Consider the following 22,279-nt stretch of genomic DNA (forward strand, 5'->3'; position numbering starts at 1 on the left):
TGCTAAGCACTAAAATAACAGAGGATAGTTACTTGATTTAAAAGCTAAGGTACCTCAAACTCTTAAGGAACTTTCTATGTTATTGTTATTATTATTATTATTATTATTATTATTGAGAAAACCAGGAGAAGTGCTACTGAGCAAGTTTGAAATGCTGGGCAAAAGGAGGAATAAAAGAAAGATATATTCCCTAGGTAACTCAGTCCAGCTGCCACAGGGACTGAGACAAGTCCAAGGGCTCCTTAAAGAAGCAGATATTCACCTCAAATAACTCCTCAACATCCCAGAGCTTCCATCCTCAAACTAGGCATGGCCATTAGGTGTACCTGTCTTAGGTTGTTAGGGGTTAGAAGCAAACCTTGAGAGACATGGAATAGCTCTGTTTCTCTTATGGGGCAGTAGACAGTTGGAACAATTAGCCAGGAAGTTCAAATTCTTTAGAAAAAGCCCACCGCAGTTATGTGAAGTAGTCTGAAAAGCCAATTAAACTACCCAAGGCATAGCTCTGTTCTTGTGCATGGCTTTTTGTTTCCAGAACTGGGCAGTCTGTTCTTTCTCCCCATTGCCACCCCTTGGGCCATTTCACATTCTCTCTTGAAAGCAGTCCTACAGGGAAAGTGAAGCCACTCATGAATGCTCAGGGAAGTGGAACTACTGGGCTCGGGATGAAGGAGGAACAGGAGCAGATGAGGTGGAGAAATGATCCGGTAGGTTGTTAATCACTGTCTATCAGCACAGCTCAGTCACTAACATTTATCATATACACCAGTTGTAACTAAATTCAAAACTATGCATTTCAGTTTAAAGTTCTCTAGTTGTCCTTCCTCCTGTCCTCCCCCGCTCTCTGGACCCTTGGATCTCTAGTTCCTCTTCCCCAGACTAATTGCTCCCTACTGTTGGTGCATCTTCTCAAAGAGTCCCCATGCATGTACAAATGCATGCTGCAACCTTTCACCACCCTTCTCTTTCTATTACCAATGGGATCATGTTAATTGGTCTTTTACATATTGTTCCTTCCCCTCCTTTCTCATGGAAAGTTAGCACATCTTTTCAATGACTACATGTTCTCAGAATGGGAGAATACCTTCCAGAGCTACTCTAAGTGAGACATTAAATGAACACAAGAAAACTGTTCAATAAATCACAGTAATGGGTTATTTATCATTGCAACCAGCAGTCCCACAGAAGAGTCAAAGCATGGGATTTATGGTCAGTGAATGCTCTACTGAGTATCATGAATAGTGTTGGAAAGAAAATAGCAGCTGGGTGTGGTGGCCGTGAGTTGCAGGACATCCTGGGACTATAGAGTGAGTTCCAGGTCAGCCTGGGTTAGAGAGAGAGCCTGCCTTGAAAAAAAACCAAAACAGGAAAGGAAAAGTAGAAAAGAAAAGGGAATAGGGCTGGAGGGATGGCTTAGCAGTTAAGGTGTTTACCTGCAAAACCAAAGGACCCAGGTTCAATTCCCCAGGACCCATGTAAGCCAGATGCACAAGGGGGTGCATGTGTCTGGAGTTTGCAATGGCTGCAGGCCCTGGCACACCCATTCTCTCTCACACACACACACTCTCTCTTCCTCTCTCTCTACCTCTTTCTCTATCAAATAAATAAAAATAAATAAATATTTTAAAATATTTTTAAAAAAAAGAAAAGGGAATAAGGAACCTTGTCAGTCACACTGATATTGCTTCACTTGGCAGTAGCATCTGACTCGGGCCTTTAACGGGACAGAATAGAAAATAGTGGAGAAGACTTCCAAGGTCGAGAAAACCACTGTTTTGTTAATGGTTGAAAATGATCATCTTTTTCCTCTTTGCAAAGCCTTCTAGTGAGAGGCTGCCCTTCAAGGGGACAAATGAGGTACTTGTACCTCTCCACCTGACCATGTGTAGACAAAGTACGCTTTCCCAATATAGAAACAGTGTGACTGAAGCACTCCTCTACTTCACATGACTCAGCCTTTCACCAGGCCCAGAGCTCTACTGCCTTCTATAGCTGCCTGTCCTTCCAGAGCCAGTGGCACAGTGTACTCTCCTCCTTCCACAGTTACACAGGTATGGACTTGCCACTGATGACCCTGTCTCCACCTTCTCTTCCTCGCTCTTCAGGTGGACCATCTCATACCTCCTTATCCAGAGAACCTCAGCACTGGGTGAGATGTCTCCTCCCTGGCCTCACAGAGCTCCAGTTCTCGTATCTGAAGAGGACACACTGAGGGGCAGTTGCTTGTCTACCTCTCTACTTTGCCAGCTGTTCTGTGGGCACTCGTTGTTCACCTGCACCCAGCACAGTAGCTGCTCAAAATATATGTTGAATGAATGAACAAAGGAGGTTATGAATGACAGGCTGAAACTGATGTCTGGAAGAGGCGGTAGAAGAGGCATCTTCCCATTACACGGTCCACCACCCAGCCTCCGTAGGTGGTGAGGTGCAGGACAGACGAGAGAATTCTCCACACTCTGTGTGGGTATTCTCCTTTAGTGCTATAGGTGCTAAGTTGGATGAACTCTAGAAGACGTCAGTGTAACAAAACAAGGCAGTTGTAGGCTCAGGCTTCTGTCTGTGGATGTCCAGGCAGGACTGTGTACTGTTTTTATAATTTTTTTTTTATGAGAGAGAGGGAGAACTGGTGTGCCAGGGCCTCCAGGCACTGCAATCGAACTCTAGACGTGTGTGCCATCTTGTGCACATGTGCGACCTTACGCACTTGTGTCACCTTGTGTGTCTGGCTTATGTGGGATCTGGAGACCCTAACATGGTTCCTTGGGCTTCATAGGCAAGCGCTTAACTGCTAAGCCATCTCTCCAGCTCCCGTGTGCTTTTCATCTCTGACACTTACTACATAAATCTCTTTAACACAGGCAGGGTAATCCACCACCTTACCTGCTCTAGGATATTTGAGAGTCATTGATTCTCTCTTGAGAAGGCTAGCCTCTTGATACACTCACACCTCATGTTTTATAGCTTCTGTATATGAGAACCTACCTACTTGCTAAAGTTGATTTGAAACCCACAGTCTGCGCCTGTGGCACTTTCAGGCGTTTGCATGTGTGGACGTGTAGACTGGCCTGAGGCACATCCTCCTAGCTGAAGCTACGGAGCTGAAACGGATACTTGCTTCCACTTCCGCTGATAGTGTCTGTGTTGTGATCTGTCTAGCGCCACATTTTGGTGCATGGTTGAGATGCCTCTAGTGTTTCTAAGTGCAAGAAGGCTGTCATGTGTGCTGAGGGGAAACAGTGATGAAACACAGGGGATCCTTGGGCCGCTTTCACTCTGGCTCTTTCCTGTAATACTTCTTCCACCCTGTACTAAAATGGGTCCTCCAGGGAAGTGACTTAAGAGTAGAGACTCTAGTGTCAAAATTTAGCTCAAAACTTACCATTTTGTGATCTAGGAAAACTATTAACTGCTCTAGGCCTGTTTTCTTCTCTGTGAATTAAGAATGCTAACCATAGGGCCTTGCTTTTGGGCTGTTGTGAGAGCATGCTCAGCCATGCTCCAGCACAGGTCAAGCTCACCAATACCTCTGGCAGCCATGGGCACTTGCCTCCTTTAAAGGGTCTCAGCACTGGCATGATGAGCTCTAACCACAACTCTCCTCTTCTCTCCAGACCTTTCATTATTATGTGTTGTTGGTTTATCTACAGATCTGGGTCTTAATCATATCAACACAAGAGTCGGGATTGTTGTCCCCATAGATTGTGAAAGTAATCCATGTGATATAGAAAATATCAAAAAGAAATTAAAAATTCTCTATAATCTCACTTCTCAGAGACAAAAGCAGTTTAGCCTTTTGGAGCATTTCTTTCCCAAGAGCAGATGTTATACTTCAGGTAGACAAAGACCAAGACTTAATCTTCTTGGAATTTTCCCTGACTTTCCCCCTGCCCAACACCCTTCCTTACCTCCAGAACCAAACATAGTTGTTAGCAGCTAACAAAAGCACAGCTATCCTTGGTTGGCTGGGATAAGACTTAAGGGCTCTACACGTACACAGACCACGGAAGTCACCCGCGCCAGTGGCGTGTTCCGCTGCTCTAGCACAGGTCAAGCTGCTGGTAGTGCCTCCTAGCTGGACGTGTGCAGCTGCTATTGGTGCTGGGTAGTGAAAGCGCGTCTTTGATACTCGCATGCTTCACATACCTACAGGAATGGTCATTCCATGAATTTTGTCAGCCCAGCCTGCGTAATACCGCAGGGTTTTGATGACACCCTGCAAGTCCACGTAGAAAGCTTGCAGGAACGGCTTGCCACCATTTAGGGATTCCATGGTCTGTAGGGAAGAAATGGGGAGGAATTAAGCCATCAGAACTTTCCAGTGAGCATGCAATACTTTCTGGAGTAAAAAAGGATATGCAGATGGATAGGAAGGGTGGTACATAGTTATTTAACTCTGGTTCCCAAAGATTTCTAGTCCTATAAGTTCAGTTCCGTTTCCAGTGAATGATCATGTATGCATGTTCCTGTGCTTGTGTGTTTTCATGAACCACTGACCAGTTACATGACTGTAACACTTCCTTAGCTGATGATAAAGAAACGTCCTGGCAGGGCGTGGGGGTGCACGCCTTTAGTCCCAGTTCTTATGGGTCTGAGGTAGAAGGATCACTGTGAGTTCAAGGCCAGTCTGGAGCTACAGAGTAAATTCCAGGATAGCTTGGGTGACAGTGAGACCCTCCATAAAAAAAAAAAGAGAGAGAGAGAAGGTTCTCCCTGACCAACCACCTCTGTTCTATTAATGACCAGTGCTGAGTAGAGATTCTTCTAAGTCTGCAGTAGTAATCCAAATCCATCAAGAGGAATGGGGACATGGGTTTGTATGCAGTTGATGAAAGTATAGAATGTTCTACACAGCTGCCAAGACCCCTGCTGAGGAGGGAAATATTCATAGTGCATAGCAGGTTTATTTCTTACCTCCAAATAAACAAGACCTTCTCTAGGGAAGCCCAGACTTTAACAACTTAAAGACTGGTTTTATAAACATTTGTGTTAACAACCATTATCTATTACAAGTAAAGAATCTGGTCGTTTAATAAAAAGAGCGATGGTAAACAGTTTTACATTATAAACACTGTTCCTAAATTGATTAAGTCTGTAACAAAAACAATGACCAGAGAACACAATGAAGTAAGAGTAGTTTGACTTGAGGTACGTTAAGATATTACAAGTTCAACAGATGAAATAAACAAAAGCATGTGTTTATAATTTCATGTTTTTCTCTGTATGGACATTATAAAACACATACTGGTATGAAATTATTTAATTACTAACAAAGCTCAAATTAAAATGTAATTCATCTATTTGTTATACAAGATGAAACTCACTTTAAAAGACTGTGTTACTTATCACTGTACACTGGCTCACATTCATACATGAGAATAAAATTACTTCCCAGTGTCTTTTACAGCATTTGGTATGTTTTTAAATTGGACATTATATTCTCCATGAAGCTGGCATGGTCACAGCCTACAAAGCATAGGGGGAAGTAGAGTCTATAACCAACTGGAGGTCACCAGGGAGGGATCCCCAATGTAGACTGCCTACATGTCTAAAAATTTACTTCAAAGAAGCAAATTTTTACTTTAAGAACAGCAACAACAAAAGCCACTGGGACGAGAGAAGCTCCTGTGAAAAAATAACTGTTCTAGAGAAATTACTATACTTTCTCTCTCTTTTTAAAAAGATGAATAATATATATGCATATTATATATAATATATATTATATCATATTATATTATATATATTATAAATATATATTATATTATAAATATATATATTATATTATAAATATATTATAAATATATATATATTTGAGAGAGAAAGTGAGTGAAAAAATGAGGCAGATAGAAAGAGAATGGCCCCTGCAAATGAACTCCAGACACATGTGCCACCTTGTACATCTGGCTTTACATGGGTTCTGGGGAATTGAGCCTGGGTCCTTTGGTGTTGCAGGCAAGTACCTTAGTGGCTAAGCCATCTTTCCAGCCCAAGAAATTACTATACTTTCTCTTGACTTAAAGAGGCATCACAACAATGGAGCAGAGTGTGTGAGGGTCCACATCCCTATGCTCCTGGCATACAGACTGTCCTAGCTGACTACTAGTCTTCTGCTAACAGTCTGATGACTCCCCTGGAGCTGGATAGTTTGCTTGGGTATCCTCTGGTACTGTATGGTTTGCTTGATGACCCTGTGATACTAGATGGTTTGCTTGGTAGTCCTCTGGTACTGGATGGATTGTTTGGTGATACTCTGGTACTGAATGGATTGCTTGGCGATCCTCTGGTGCTGGGTGGATTTCTTGGTTCATGAGGTGGATGTGTTCTGCTTTGTTGTTAGGGGGATGAAAATGGACGGGAAGATCCTGACCCATCATGTAATGCTATGACTTCTTTCTTCAAAACACCACAAGAAGAGGCACTCAACTGATACTGTGTGCTGCAAACATCTCTTATATTTCATGTATATTAAACAGTCCCTAGGGGCTGCTTCAGAGTATACTTTCAGGATAATGGAAGGGCCCAAATTCAAGCCGAGTAGCAAATTTGGAGTGAAAACTTAACTGCTCTCTTGGATTACTTACTGCAAGAGCTGCTCTGTCTCGTTCCACCAAGTCTGCAAGCTTGTCCAGCAGACGTCCTCTTTCTGAAGCATCCATCCTTCTCCATACTGAACCAAGAGAGAAGGCCAGGCGAGCTGCTTGCACGGCTTTGTCTATATCTGCCTGCAAAGAGGAAGACAGGTAGCTGACAAAGAGAAGCCCTCACACGTCAGAGCTGTCTGCTCCACAGGGGTGATGTCTGAACCCAGTGCTGGTGGCTAGAAAATATGCTTCCTGCCTGCTGCCAGCAGGTGGTCACGTCGCAGGGCCCTTAAGGCAGTACGTACCTTGTCCGCCTCTTGAACTTCACACACCTGCTCCCCCGTGGCTGGGTTATACACAGGGAACACTCTCCCACTCTCTGAGTTCTGCCATTCGTTGTTAATAAAGATCTAAGGGAGGAAATGACAAAATGGATCTGTGCAATGGTCAAGCAGCATGGAAAAACCACGGTAACAATACTAGCTCTATAGACTTGTTGGCTGGAAGTGTGGAATTTATATATTGCAAGACACCCTAACAGCTCACCTTCACCATACATTCAGCAATGTTCCCTCATGATAATTGCCTCAATTTTTTAAAAAATATTTTTATTTTTATTTATTTGATGGAGAGAAAGAGGGAGAGAGAGAGAGAATGGGTGGGCCAGCCACTGCAAACGAACTTCAGATGCATGTGCCACCTTGCGCATCTGGCTTACATGGAATTTAGAGAATCAAACTTGGGTTCTTTGGCTATGCAGGCAAACACCTTAACTGCTAGAATGTTGCTTCAATTTCATCCAAAGACTAAACAGCATTTGTGCCTTTAGTGAACACGTCAACCAATGAGAGAGACTTTTCATCAGTAGGTAGGTGTGGGATAGTCTCTTGTACGTGCCCATCGCATGTGGAGGCTGAGAAAACAGTTGCTGCTATTCCAACTTCTTCCCAGTCTCTGCAAGTGTTAAATCATGTGTTAAACTGACAGCTTTCACACTTACATCCTAGTTGCTCTGTACAAAGCCTCAGTTACTCCTCCAGGAATCCTGAATGGTGAACTGTGTACTAACTGTGACCAATCCAGTCACTTAAGTGACAAGCCATTTGGGTTATAAAGGAAAAGGAAGTTATAACTTCCAAGTGGCCTAAGACTTCCTAAGAGGCATGGTTTTCTTATAATTATCAAGGAGATTAACAAGGTCTTACCAATGTACCTTGTCACTAAATCAAATTGCTTAACCTTTTATAACAGCAAGGTCTGTCTGCTGGACTCAAGCTTCAAGTTTAGTTTTTTAAAAAATATTTTTCATTTACTTATTTGAGAGAGAAATAGAGAGAAAAGGACAAAGAGGCAGATAGAGAATGGGCATGCCAGGGCCTCCAGCCACTGCAAACGAACTCCAGACATGTGCACCCCCTTGTGCATCTGGCTAACATGGGTCCTGGAGAACTGAACCTGAGTCCTTTGGCTTTGCAGGCAAATGCCTTAACCACTAAGCCATCCCTCCAGCCCTCAAGTTTAGTTTTTTAAGTTTTTTTTGGCGAAGCTACTATTTTTAAGGACATATATACATACATACATACATATATAGTGTTTCATTATTTCTTATAAATCTTCCAAAGAGTAAATGATTCATTTTCAATAGGATAAAATTCTTCAGATCACTTAAAAATTAAAGGTGAATTTTGGGTTCTAAGTGATCTTATATTTCCTTATGTTGAGACAATTTGCTATTTCATTATTCAAGAAATTATTTCATCATTACTCATCAATGATTTTTAGCTCTACTTTAAAAATTAAAGTAATAAAGAAACAACCAAATTATAAAATTGTCTAAAAGAGACTGTGTCACCACAATGACATCATCTTGTCTCATAGTAATTCAACATAATTCAAGAAAGTTCAGAAAAATCATCTTTGTCACATTCTTTTTAGCTTTCATAGAGCACAGTTGGAATTTTTAATTTTCTGCCTATAATGGGATCAAGAGAAAAACAGAAAAAGACATTTCACAATGACTAGGTAAGAAGATGAAGACAAAGAGGTAGAGGCACTTCAGATAAATTGGCAATCAAAGAATCAGGGGGCTGCTGGGCGTGGTGGCACACATGCCTTTAATCCCAGTACTTGGGAAGCTGATGTGGGAGGACTGACATGAGTTCAAGGACAGCCTTGAAGCTACAAAGTGAGTTCCTGGTCAGCCTGGAATATAGTGAAACCCTGCCTCAACCCTCCCCAAAAGAAAAGAATCAGGCTGGGGTATAGTTCAGTAGTAGAGTGCTTGCCTCACATGCATCTAAGGCCCAGCCTTATATCCTTAACACTGAAAAAAAAAAAGTTTCCAGGAATCAACAGCACATTGAGAAAGACAGAAAAGAAAAAGAAAAAAAAAAAAAAAAAGAATAATCTAGCCCATTAGTCATTCAGTAGGGAAGATCTCAGCATTTCATATTTTGCAATAAGCCCAAGACCATCGGTTTTAACATGTGACTACTGCTTTATCTTTTTTTGATATTTATGTCAGAATTTACTTTTTGTGATTCATAAGTAAACAAGCGCTGCTATTTACACATGTGTCTGTGCATTTCTAACAGTGGTCTGCAGGACAGAGACCCTAAAGAAGGAAAACATGTGTGGTGGTTTGATGCAGGTGTCCCCCATAAGCTTAGGTGTTCTGAATGCTAGGCTCCCAGCTGATGGAGATTTGGAAATTAATGCCTCCTGGAGGCAGTGTATTGTTGGGGGTGGGCTTATGGGTGTTATAGCCAGTTTCCCCTTGCAAGTGTTTGGCACACTCTCCTGTTACTATTGTCCATTTGATATTGACTAGGGGTGATGTCCACCTTCCGGTCATAGTATCGTCTTCCCTGCCATTGTGGAGCTTCCCCTCAAGCCTGTAAGCCAAAACAAACCTCTTTTTCCCATGAGCTGCTCTTTGTTGGGTGATTTCTACTAGCAATGTGAACCTGACTGCAACAGTAAAATTGTACCAGGAGTGGGGTTGCTGCTAGACACCTGACTGTGTGGCTTTGACCTTTTGGGGCAAATTTTCAAGAGGAATGTGAAGGATTTGAAATCTTGGCCTAAGAGATGCCTTGCAGTGCTGTAAGTACAGCTTGATGGGCTATTCTGGTCAGAGTTGTAAGACCTTAGTGCAGTAAGAACTATGGACTGTGAGGTTTGGTTCATGAGGGTAAGAAAGAGCTTTGCTTAGACTGGACTAGCAGTTTGTGTGAGAGGCTTGCTGTTATGCCCATGTCCTGAGAAGTTGTGCAGGGTTGCCTTGCATAGTATTGATGTGAACAGAGGGTTATGACACAGAAAGAAATGTTTAGGCCGAAACTGCTGCCTGTTCAGCTGCAATTGAGAGATTACAACCTTTGAGATTGGGTCAGCTAACCTGCACTGGGGCAACAGGAAGAATGCAGACTCTTTTGAAGGGGTCTGAGTGCTCAAAAAGTATCCTGTTCTTCAAAGCCTACTTTATTCCCCCCTGGATTAACAAACTGGCACTCTACCTGGTATTGCGGAGTATAAGAAATGCAGGAAAGAGAGGGTCATTGAGTTTGCAACATGGTCTTGTGTTTTGAAAATGGCCATGGGCAATGTGAAGCAGGTTTGCTAGATGCCTGCATGGAAACTCCCATGGAGCCATGAGGATGAATTGTGGATTGAAGTGGAGACCCAGTGGAGATGCTGGGACCACAAGATGGGTACTAAGGAAAGTTGCAGGCCCTGGATGAAATTTTCCAGGATTGTGAGGGCTGGAGGGGCAGAACTGAAACTACAGAGACTTGTTGGTTAGAGTTATTGGACTTGGAGACTTGACACTGGCTAGAGTTGTTGGACTTGGAACTACAGAGTTTGGTACTTGCCCTGTTTAAACCATGTATTGCTTGAGTATTTCTTTGTTATGTCCAATGTCATCTTTTGCAGTGTGAATGTTTATTCTGTGCCATTATGGGTTTTTTGAGGTTATTTTTTGGTATTGTGGCTCAGTTAAAAGATCTCAGACTATGGGGACTTTTAAAGTTGGATGACTGCATTGCACTTTACATCATGTATGGTTATAAGTTTATGGGGCCAGCAGCGGAATGTGGTGGTTTGATTCAGGTATCCCCCATAAACTTAGGTGTTCTGAATGCTAGGTTTCTATCTGATGGAGATTTGGAAATTAACACCTTCAGGAGGTAGAGTATTGTTGGGGGCGGGCTTATGGGTATTATAGCCAGCTCCCCCTTGTTAGTGTTTGGCACACTCTCCTGTTGCTGTTGTCTACCTGATGTTGGCCAGGAGGTGATGACCACCCTCTGCTCATGCCATCATTTTCCCTGCCATCATGGAGCTTCCCCTTGACCCTGTAAGCTAAAATAAACCTTTTTTCCCACAAACTGCTCTTCGCTGGGTGATTTCTACCAGCAGTATGAACCTGATTGCAACAACATGCTTACACATGTTATCTGTGTGTCTGTGCATTTCTAACAGAAATCTTTTGTTTCTTTTCCTTTTCTTCTTCTTCTTCTTCTTTTTTTTTTTTGAGGTAGTGTCTTGCTCTAGTCCAGTCTGACCTGGAATTCATTCTGTCATCTCAGGGTGGCCTTGAACTCATGGTAATCCTCCTACCTCTGCCTATCGAGTGCTGGGATTAATTGAAGTAGTGCACCACTATGCCTGGCTCTCTAACAGCAACATGTAGGACAGAGACCCTAGAGAAGGAAAACATGCTTACACGTGTGTCCGTGTGTCTGTGCATTTCTAACAGCGATCTGCAGAAAAAAACCTCAGAGAAGGGAAACATGCTTATTGGGTTGATCACTCAAGTCACTGACACTTATAAAACTAAGGATGAAAATGTTTTTGTGATTATGGAACAAAAGAGGGCCCTCTCTTGCCTACAAAACTAGGAGTCTGAGCTTCTCCGTAAGATTACACTGTGATAATGCACATGTGAGAAGAACCAGGAGAAAAGACAAAGTGTGACCTCCTGGAGATGTAAGCTGAAAGTCAGTATTTATGACACAGGAAATGGTCCATGTTCACAGTAGTAGTCAAGAAGCACTAAAATGCATTCAAAGGCCCTGTCCATCTCAGTTACATGGACCAAACCAGGAAAACATGGAATCTGAGCCCCTTTGCTATGTTTCAATGTGTTTACAGCATGACTTTATTCCCACTTTAAATTATTCACAAGGTAACTGAAAATTTAAAATTTATTTTAAAAGCTTAAAATACAGCCAGGCACGGTGGTGTACACCTTTAATCCCAGCACTCAGGAGGCAGAGGTAAGAGGTCGATCACCGTGAGTTCAAGGCCACCCTGAGACTATATAGTGAATTCCAGGTCAGCCTCAGCTAGAGTGAAACCCTACCTCAAAACACCAAAAATAGAAAAAAAAAAAAAGTTTAAAACAGTTCACTGAAATCAGATGGTATATGTAATAGCTGTTTCTCCTGGGATACAAAATCTTAAGACTTGTCTTTTACTATGTTATTAATTTTGTAGCCCTAGCAGTTTGACATTTAAAAACTGTAGTGACATTTTTGGTATGTGAGATAACATATACATCCAAGATCCCTGAACATTTCTGCCCCTTTGGGAAGTTCCTAATGTGCTCTAGCCAGGTCTCTTTGGAGAAATGGTTTATTTCAGGTTATTTGCAGGGAAATTTTAATGTCAGGCACGGACCATTATGGTAAGTGAAAAACTGATGAGGAGAGCAGGGCGTGGTGGTGCATGCCTTTAATCCCAGCACTCGGGAGGCAGAGGTAGTAGGATCGCTGTGAGTTCGAGGCCACCCTGAGACTACATAGTTAATTCCAGGCCAGCCTGAGCTACAGTGAGACCCTGCCTAGAAAAACAAAAACAAACAAACAAAAAAAAATTGATGAGGACATGATAAAAGGAGGCAGAAGCCAACAGAAGACCTAGTGTCAAACACTGGAGAAAATTCCTTTATTCTCTCTTCTATGACTCCAGTTTTCACTCTTTCGGTCCATCCTCAGAGTCAGAACCACTCCTGTTGTCCTCTCCTTTTCTCTTTGTGCTGCTGAGTAATTTCCTCCACTTCATTAATTCTTACTTAACTTGGATCTAAGTTAATAGTTTGGATACTGATATTTTTATTTCTAAAACTTCTGTTTTTACTTAAAGTAAATAATGATAGTAGATGATTATTGCTCACTGCATGACAAAGGCATCTGAGAGTATTTAATAACATAATTTTTTAAAAATATTTTTATTTGGGTTGGAGAGATGGCTTAGTGGTTAAGGTGCTTGTTTGTGAAGCCTAAGGACCCAGGCTTGATTCCTCAGTACCACATGAGACAGATGCACAAGGTGATACAAGTGTCTGGAGTTCATCTGCAGTAGCTAGAGGCCCCGGCATGCCCATTCTCTCTCTCTCTCTCTCTCAAATAAATAAATAAACAAAATATTAAAAACATGTTTATTTGTTTGCAAGCAGAGACAGATAGAAAGAAGACAGACAGGACAGGGAAAATGGGCACATCATGGCCTCCAGATACTGCAAATGACTCCAGATGCAGGTGCCACTGTGCATCTGGCTTTACAAGGGTTCTGGGGAATCAAACTCTGGTCATTAGGATCTGTAGGCAAACACTCCAGCCTCTGAGCCATAGACACCAGCCCCTAATTACATAGTTTTAATGAATAAATAAATAGGGGTAAGGAAAAGTCCACTGCAGTACAATTTCAAGTAGCAGATGTGAAGGAATGATGAAATTAGATGCTTGTTACACAGCACAACAACCATTGCTACAGGTAAAAATCCACCTTGGGGTGGAGGCAAAAATTTAATGAGATGCTGGGTATTCATATGATCTCAAAGAACCTCCCCTTGATGCTTATTAATTACAAAGGGAAAATGGTAACTTAATTTTGGAAAAACTTGCCCAAACACCACCTTAATCAAATGAGCAAAGTTAACATGATCAGTAATGGGACAAATTGACACCATGTGCTCTGAATGTAATGCCAGAGAAAGACATGACAGGTCTTTTGTGGCAATCCACTCAAAAGACAGAACAAGATTACTCATGAAAAAAAATGAGGCAAATCTGAATTGAAGAACATCACACAGTAACTAGCCCATGCTTTCCTAACATGTCAAGGCCAGCAAGGACGCTAATGGGACATAAAGATGGATCATGTCAGTGTGGATTGGCTCCTTGACCATAGAAGTACACTGAGAGAACTGTGAAATCTGATTAAGATTAGCTTGAGGTTGAAAGATAATACTATACCAATGTCAATGTCCTAATGTTTTACTATTACGTTGCAGTTGTATGACAACATTTGGGGAATTTGGGGTGAAGGGTGGCACATGTACTATTTTTGCAACTTTTGTGAATTTAAAATAATTTCAAAATGAAAGAAGAAAAGTGTAAAAGTTATGAATTATCCTATAGTGCCTATCTTTCATACTATTAATGCCTGGAACATTTTTTAAATATTTTATTTTTATTCATTTATTTGAGATAGAAAGAGACAGGTAGAGGTGAGGAGAGAGAATGGGCCCACCAGGGCTTCCAGCTATTGCAAATGAACTTCAGATGTGTGTGCCACCATCTGGTTTATGTGGGTCCTAGGGAATCAAACCTGAGTCCTTTGCCTTTGCAGGCAAATGTCTTAACTGCTAAGCCATCTTTCCAGTCCTGAAATATTTTTTTTTTAATGAGAGACAGAATTGGCATGCCAAGGCCTCCAGCCACTGCAATGGAACTCCAGATACATGTGCCACCTTGTCCATATGTACCACCTTACACATGCATCACCTTGTGCACCTGGTTTATGTGGGATCCGGGGAGTTGAACATGGGTCCTTAGGCTTTGTAGGCAAGTGCCTTAACTGATAAGCCATCTCTCCAGCCCCCTGAAATAAAATTATTTTTTTAAATTTGCAAGCAGAGAGTAAAATACAGAGGAGACAGACAGAGAGAATGTGTGCACCAGGGCCTCTAGCTACTGCAAATAAACTCCAGAAGCACGCACCACTTTGTGCATCTGGCTTACGTGGGTACTGGGGTATTGAACCTGAGTCCTTGGGCTTTGCAGGGAAGTACCTTAACCACTAAGCCATCTCTCCAGCCTCTGAAACAAATTTTTGAATGAGGGAATCAAAGGATTCAACATTTTCCTTTTCACAAAGTACCCTTTACTTTCAATGAGAGTCTATGGATAATGAAACATTACTTCAACTCAAAGGACTATTACTGAAATATGTTGAATTTCAGAATAAGTGTAAGGAAAAATGTGGACTTTTCTACTCTGGATCTCCTCAGAAGTAGAAAGGATAACTGGTCCTATGTCTCACTGCTGCTTAGTTTCTTCTGTGTAGAGTCTACCCGTGTATTCTAACATCCTACAGTTTTGTGGTGCTGTGGCTGAGGGCAAGGAAAACCTGAAAGAAGGTATCTGCTGCTGCAGGTTTCTAACAGGACAGGACAAAGCTGCCTGCAGCCACTTGCTGTGGTTGTGAAATGCCTCCCATCGGTGCTGTATGGGCTGTTGTGAGCACATAATGGATGTGGTGGGCACATAATTAATGTTAGCTAGAATGGAATGTCTGCTTTGGGAGGACATGAATCACTGCCAAACATCCTTACTGATAAGATTAGAAACATGATACTTCCATGTCAAGATAAAATCTGAAATACAATAATGGAAGACTATATTTGGGCAACCATTTTTTATATTATGCACTATTTAATATTTACAAGGGATTTATGAACATAAATGTAAGTTAAGGTGCTGGGCATGGTGGTACACACCTTTAATCTCAGCACTCAGGAGGCAGAGATAGAAGGATCACTATGAGTTCCAGGCCAGCCTAGTACTACAAAGTACATTTCAGGTAAGCCTAAGCTAGAGTGAGACCCTAACTCAAAAATTCCAAAAAAGGGGCTGGAGAGATGGCTTAGTTGTTAAGGCACTTGCCTTCAAAGCCAAAGGACTATGGTTCAATTCCTCCAGGACCCACATAAGCCAGATGCACAAGGTGGTGCATGTGTCCGCAGTTAGTTTGCAGTGGCTGGAGGCCCTTGGGCACCCATTCATTTTTCTCTCTTTCTAAATAAATAAATAAAAATTATTTTAACTCCCTCCTCCCCAAAAAAGTAAGTTAATAACCAACATATTAAGTTGCACTACGATGCACCATTCTAACATGTGGTGGTGGTGGCACTGTGAAGGTACCTGAGTGCTTCCTCCTGATCCTGCCTCCAGTGTGACCTTCCCCGCTACTAGGTGAAACCAACAGCTTGAGTTTTCACTTATGTGTTCTTTGATGTTTCCTACCTCCGTTCCTCTCTCCCTCTCCCCCCTCTTTGCCTGAATATACTAGTTACTGAAGGCAGATTTCTACATGTGTCTGCTGTATCAATCTTGGGACATGCCTTGGCCATCTTTGTCTTTAACATTTTATCTATTTATCCTATGAAAACTGAGAAATCTGTGTTGAAATTTCCCACCTTGGTGATAGAATTGTCAGTGCAACCCTTAGCTCCATCACTTTTACCTTGATAAATATGAAATTATTTTATTAATGACTATAAGTCTGTGACTGTTCTATTTCTATGATAAACTGATAAATCTAAAACTTTGAATGCTGATATGATGTTCAAAAAATTGCAATTAAAAAAATTCAGAGCCGGGAGCATTTAAGATTTCACACTGTTGGATAAAGCCTACACAAACATTTCATGATCGAAAAACTCTGAAATTTGAAATGCCTATGGTCCAAAGCAGTAGAGACCTAAGGATGCTTTCTGGGCCTATGGCATTAGCAGCGCTGCCCAGTCCTTCCTGACACCTGGTCTGCCCCTCTCAATCCTTCTGGTCTCAGCAGTGTCTTCAATACTCTGGTATCTGGAAATAATGCATGGCCAGGTTCTATCTTAGTCAATGTGGAAACCTCTATCTTTTAACTAACACGTTTTAAACATCTGTATTTACTATGAGTTATTTTACAATGGTTTTGGACATTGTAGCTTTCTGCCTTGTTTCATCACACTATTTTCTCCATTTTGACCTCTTTCTAGAGTTTTTAGTAGATTAAGGTATGTCGCAGTTTTTTATAATTCATCTAGTTCATTTTATAATTCAATTACTCCCTTCTACTGTGTTTGGGGCTGTATAATGGTCTGTGATATTTTATTTTACTTAGTTAACAACTTGAAGCCTAAAGTTAACCAACACTTAACCCCTCTGCCAAATTCAATGGCTTTAGAATACTAAATCTAGTCATTCTTTTCTTAAACTTTGTCATAAATTCTTATTTCATATAGAAGATGATTTCTTACTTTTTTGAAAGTTTTAAAATTCATTATTCCTTAGTGTTCCATTTTGTTTTTGTAAACATGTATTTATTTCACTGTCTTTCCATTTAAAAAAAAAAATCTCCCACGGTTACACCATTTTCAGTAGTGGGTTCCTGGGGCTGGGAGGACAGCTCCGCAGTAAGAGTCTGACACAGGCACAAGGGCTTGAGACTGTCCCAGCACACGTGCACACAGGTGGGCGTGGTCAGGCACATTTGCAACTCCAGTCCTTCAGGGCACACACTAGAGGATTGCTGAGGTTTGCTGACTGAAAAAAAAAAAATGGTGAAAATGCAAACTCTGGGTTGAGTGAGAGAGTCTATGTACAGGAAACAGGCATCTGAGCGTAAAGAAAAGGAAGCCCAACTTCCTCCTCTGCACATGTCTGCACAGTCAAGCACACACTGCACACACACACACACAACCCATGTCCCACTTTCTCATCTCTCCACCCTTCCTTCCCTTACGTTCCTGATTACGACCACTGCCTCCATAAGTGCGCCTCTTCTAGATCACTTAGTTATGACCCTAGACAGCCTAGAGCCGGGCGTCCTTCACTTAGCCATACGCACCAAAGGTTTCTCCATGAGTAGCTCATTTGTATTCTCCACCTGTTAAGTGCTTGCACTGCAGCAAGTTTGCTCATTCCTGTCTTGAAGGTATCTTAATTACTTAATTAATCTTGATTACCTCCACCTTATTTTTTTCATAATAGGGTCTCACTGTAGCTTGGCTGACCTGGAACTCTCCCCATACTCCCAGGCTGGCCTTGGACTCAAAGTGGTCCTCCTACCTCTGGTCCCCCAGTGCTGGGATTTAAGGCATGCACCACCACACCTGGCCCCACTTTTTGTGTTGATGAATAAAGCTGCTATTAACGCAGATGAGCGGATTTCTGGATGAATGTAAGTTTTTAGCACATTGAGGTAAGTGGCTGAGAGGCTAATTGCTAGTTCATACCATAAGTCTGTTCTTATTCCACAAGAAACTATAAAGTGTAACATTTGACAGCACCGAATGAGCCCTTCCACTCCACGTCCTCTCTGGCATTGGGTGGTGCCAGCTTTCTGGATTTTAGTCATTTTAGGGGGAGTGTAATGTTATCTCGTCATGTTTAATCAGTTGTCAGCTGTCCAATGGCATGATGCCAAGCATTTTTCTCATGCTCAGATATTGTAAGTCTTCCTTGATCAGTAGTCTATATTTTTGCCCACTGTAAAATTGGGATCTTGTTGCTTTTATTGTTGAATATTAAAAGCTCTTTATATATTTCGGATTGAAATCTTTCATCAGAGATGTGTTCTGCAAGTACATTTTACCATTTGTGCCTTGTCTTCTCTTTATATTATCTGTTCCAGTTAGAAACTTTTAATTTATGAAGTCCAACTCACCACTTTTTCCTTTTGGCATTGAATTTAAAAATATATTGCCTAACACAAAGCCTCTTAAGTTTTTACTACATTACCTTCTGGGTGTTTTATAGTTTTACATTTTATATTTAGAACTACGATTTATTTTGAGCTAATTCTGTGAAGGTGTAAGGCCAGGGCTCAGACTCATTTTCCTGTGTGGACACCTACTTGATCTAGTACCATTTGTTCACAATTATCACCTCCATTACTGCTTTCGCTCCTGTAAAAGACTGGCTGGGCTCCCCGTTCCACTGACTACTCCTGCCAGTGCCACACTGTCCTGATGAGTGTGCCTTTCTAATAAGTCAGTCTTGAAGTTGGGTAAAGTCACTCCTCCAACTCTGCCCTCCTTCAGAACTGATAACTATTCAAGGTCTTTTGTCTTCTCATATAAACCTTAGAGCTGGGCTGGAGAGATGGCTCAGTGGTTAAGATGTTTGCCTACAAAGCCTAATGACCCAGGTTGAATTCCCCAGTACACATGTTGACCCAGATGCACAAAGTGGCACATGCATGTAGAGCTAGTTTGTAATGGAGGCCCTAGCACACACATCCCTATTCTCTCACTCTTGCTCACCCTCCCTTCCTCCCTCTCTCCTTGCAAATAAATAAATAAAATTTAAAAAACAAAAACAACAACATACCTTAATGCTGACAGAGTTTGGGCAGAAGCACCCTGCAGGTGGAGGACGCTTCGCCTACAAGTCATAAATTGTTACATGAAAATCCCAGTGCTGGGAATGGGAAGCCTCCCAGTGAATATTGGTCAGGGTGGCCTCTGGGACCTCAAAACTATACAAGCCATTGCCAGTGCTTTTGGATGCCCACCCTGTTCCTGAAGACATTACATTCTTCAGTCTCAGAACGCTAAGAAATCAAGATGGAACTGAGCTGGAAGGCTGACCCTGTCACAGTGCTGGAAAGTGCTATGCAGGCTATGTGTGTAGGCGGGGGGGGGGGGGTCATCAATAATCTGAGACAGCAGTGGACACTACAAGCTACACAACTGGCCAGTCAGGCAAAATGTGCCCATTGGGGTAACCAGCTACTCTCTGATAAGATGTGAGACCTGCTCCATGGTAGGAAGTACATGGCTGGTGCTGAAAATCTAGTCAAAAGCAATGGCTTGAAAGGTCATAGCCCCTCCCCCCAAAGGGGAAGCTACTACTGTACTTTGGCTAAGTGGATATCTTGTACTCATCAAATTTCCCTTTAAATACTGCTGATATTTGTGCCCATAGATTAGTGCTGCTCTCGGTTTTTTTGTTTGTTTGTTTGTTTGTTTGTTTGTTTTTGGGCCAGAGAAGTTTCTTTTTGCAGATGACTGGAGAGACTCAAAGTTTAAGTGCCAAGAACAAGAGTTGTGTTGAGAGCTTGGTGCTAAATGGGACATCTCTATTTCTTCACCCTCCAAGGCTCAGGGAACATCTCAAAAGAAAGGGCAAAAAGAAGGCTGGTGGTTAAGGCATTTGCCTACAAAACCAAAGGAGCCAGGTTCAATTCCCCAGGACCCACATAAGCCAGATGTACAAAGTGGCACATGCACCTGGAGTTTGTTTGCAGTGGGCGGATGCCTTGGCATGCCCATTCTCTCTCTTTCTTACCCTAACATAAGGGCAGAAAAAAATGTCAAAGCCAAAGGGTGGAGAGGAGGACTTTGGGAAACTATTATAATATTGAACCCCACAACATTTGACATGGATGAGCCAAAAGAAAGAGGCACCCAGGTGCGGTTGCACATGCACATGCATTTGATCCCAACACTGGGGAGCAGAGATAGAAGGATCTCTGTGAGTTCGAGGCCACCCTGAGACTACATAGTGAATTCCAGGTCAGCCTGGACTACAATGAGACCCTGCCTCAAGAGAAAGAGAGGGGGGGGGGCAGGAAGAGAAAAAGAGAAAGATAAAAGAAAAGGGAAAAAAAAGAAAAGAAGGTATCAAAATAGGACTAGTCAGAAAGATGAGGGGGTTCAGTGGAACATGGGCAGTGGAGGGGGGCAAAAGAAGGTAATAGGAGGGGATTCAAACCAAATCCCAGGGTGCAGTGGTCCAGAATGGGAGTTGGAACTGAGGAAATAAAGGACCCAGTGCACTCCACCCCAGCCCCAGCCAAAACCACAGAGGAACTGGGGAGATGAGCAACAGCGCTGCTCTCTTAGTGAACCTGCTGTCAGCACAAGGGTGATGGAGACAGACACTGAGGACACTCAACACCTACCAGCAGAGATCCACAGGCTCCTAAGTGCCCTTCACTGAAGTACACTTAAAATGCGCCCAGCACAGCTCAGGGAATTTTGTGGAAGAGGGGGCAGACACCCATAACTGACTGCTGCTTCCATAGTGCATGGCCCACAATCCCCATGGGGTTGACCTGCATCCCCAGCAAGGAAGACCTCTTCAGAAAAGGGGCAGGGAGGAGGGAAAGGATGATACCAACATGTGCAGTTTACATACTAAATATGTCCATATCTAATAAAAAATATTCAAGATAAAGGAAAAAACCAAATCACATTATGTTCATGTATGAAAATTCCCAATAAAAAGCTTAGAATTGACATTTATATGATAATTTGCAAGGATTTTGTGACTGTATTGAATCTACAGATCAAGTTAGGAAGACCTAACATCTTAACAATATTGAATCTTCCTGTCCATGGAACATCTCTCCATTTTTAAATCTCCTTTGACTTATTTCATCTAAAAAAATTTTTTTCTTTTGATTTTTCTGAGGTAGGGTCTCACTCTAGCCCAGACTGACCTGGAATTCACTATGGAATCTCAAGTTGGCCTCTAACTCACAGCGATCCTCCTACCACTGCCTCCAAGTGCTGGGATTAAAAGCATGTGGCACCACACCTGGCTGAATTGTGTTTTTCTTTCTTTTTTTTTTTTTTTTTTTTTGGTTTTTCATGGTAGGGTCTCACTCTAGCCCAGGCTGACCTGAAATTCACTATGGAGTCTCAGGATGGCCTCAAACTCATCGCAATCCTCCTACCTCTGCCTCCTGAGTGCTGGGATTAAAGGTGTGCACCACCACACCCGGCTGAATTGTGTTTTTCAACATGAAGATAATGTATACATCCTCATAAAATTATTGGAGCCAATCAATCTCCCCCCCCCATGTGTGTGTTATTTCAAACACACACTCCATGGTGTTTTATTTCAAGTTCCAACTGCTTATTTATAGCATATAGGAAAATAAATGAGTTTTTCACACTAACTTTATATCCTAAAACTCTTAATTTTAGGAGATTTGTCTACATAGACAATCACAGTGTCATCTGACATCTATAAACAAAGAATTTTATTTCTTCCATCCAAGTCTACATACTTTTTATTTCCTTTTCTTGACTTACTGAAGTAAACAGGCCTTCCACTCCAATGTTAAATTGATGACAGAAGAAAACATTTTTCCTTGTTCCAGTATCTAGTTCCTCACCATTAAGTGTGATGATGGCTCAAGGTTTCATGTAGAGTTTCTTTATCAAACTGATGAAATTTCCCTCTGTTTCTAGTTTACTGAAAGGTGTTTTGTTTTATTTTGTCATGAGTGGGTATTGGATTTTATCAAATGATTTTTCTTTATCTACATGATGGTATAGTTTTTGAGGTTGGTTTTTTTTTTTTTTTTTTTTTTTTTTTTTGGTTTTCTGAGGTGAGGTATCACTCTAGCCCAAGCTGACCTGGAATTCACTGTGTATTCTCAGGGTGGCCTCAAACTCTCCGTGATCCTCCTACCTCTGCCTCCTGAGTGCTGGTATTAAAGGTGTGTACCACCATGCCTGACAGTTTTTTTCTTTATTGATGAGTTTCACATTAATTGAATTTTGAACATCAAATCAGCTTTCTAAAATTAAATAAATCCCACCTGATCTGGTACCATACAGGTGTATAAATAATTCTTCCTACATATTGTTAGATTGAATTTGCTAATACTCGAATATTTTGTAC

At 41.8% G+C, this 22,279-nt stretch overlaps 1 protein-coding gene across 1 annotated transcript in view; it reads right to left on the minus strand.

The window, feature by feature from the left end:
- The window catches only part of Aldh1a2 (aldehyde dehydrogenase 1 family member A2), an 85,192-nt gene that overhangs the window by 30,499 nt on the left and 32,414 nt on the right, over nucleotides 1–22,279 (minus strand). Inside the window, exons 2-4 of the mRNA XM_004662501.2 lie at nucleotides 6,884–6,988; nucleotides 6,579–6,719; nucleotides 4,144–4,273 (exon numbers count right to left, since the gene is read on the minus strand). Coding sequence (XP_004662558.1) covers nucleotides 4,144–4,273; nucleotides 6,579–6,719; nucleotides 6,884–6,988 — 376 coding nt within the window. The remainder of the gene's footprint in view (nucleotides 1–4,143; nucleotides 4,274–6,578; nucleotides 6,720–6,883; nucleotides 6,989–22,279) is intronic.

This window comes from Jaculus jaculus, chromosome 10, assembly GCF_020740685.1.
Source record: "Jaculus jaculus isolate mJacJac1 chromosome 10, mJacJac1.mat.Y.cur, whole genome shotgun sequence".
Taxonomy (NCBI): Eukaryota; Metazoa; Chordata; class Mammalia; order Rodentia; family Dipodidae; genus Jaculus; species Jaculus jaculus.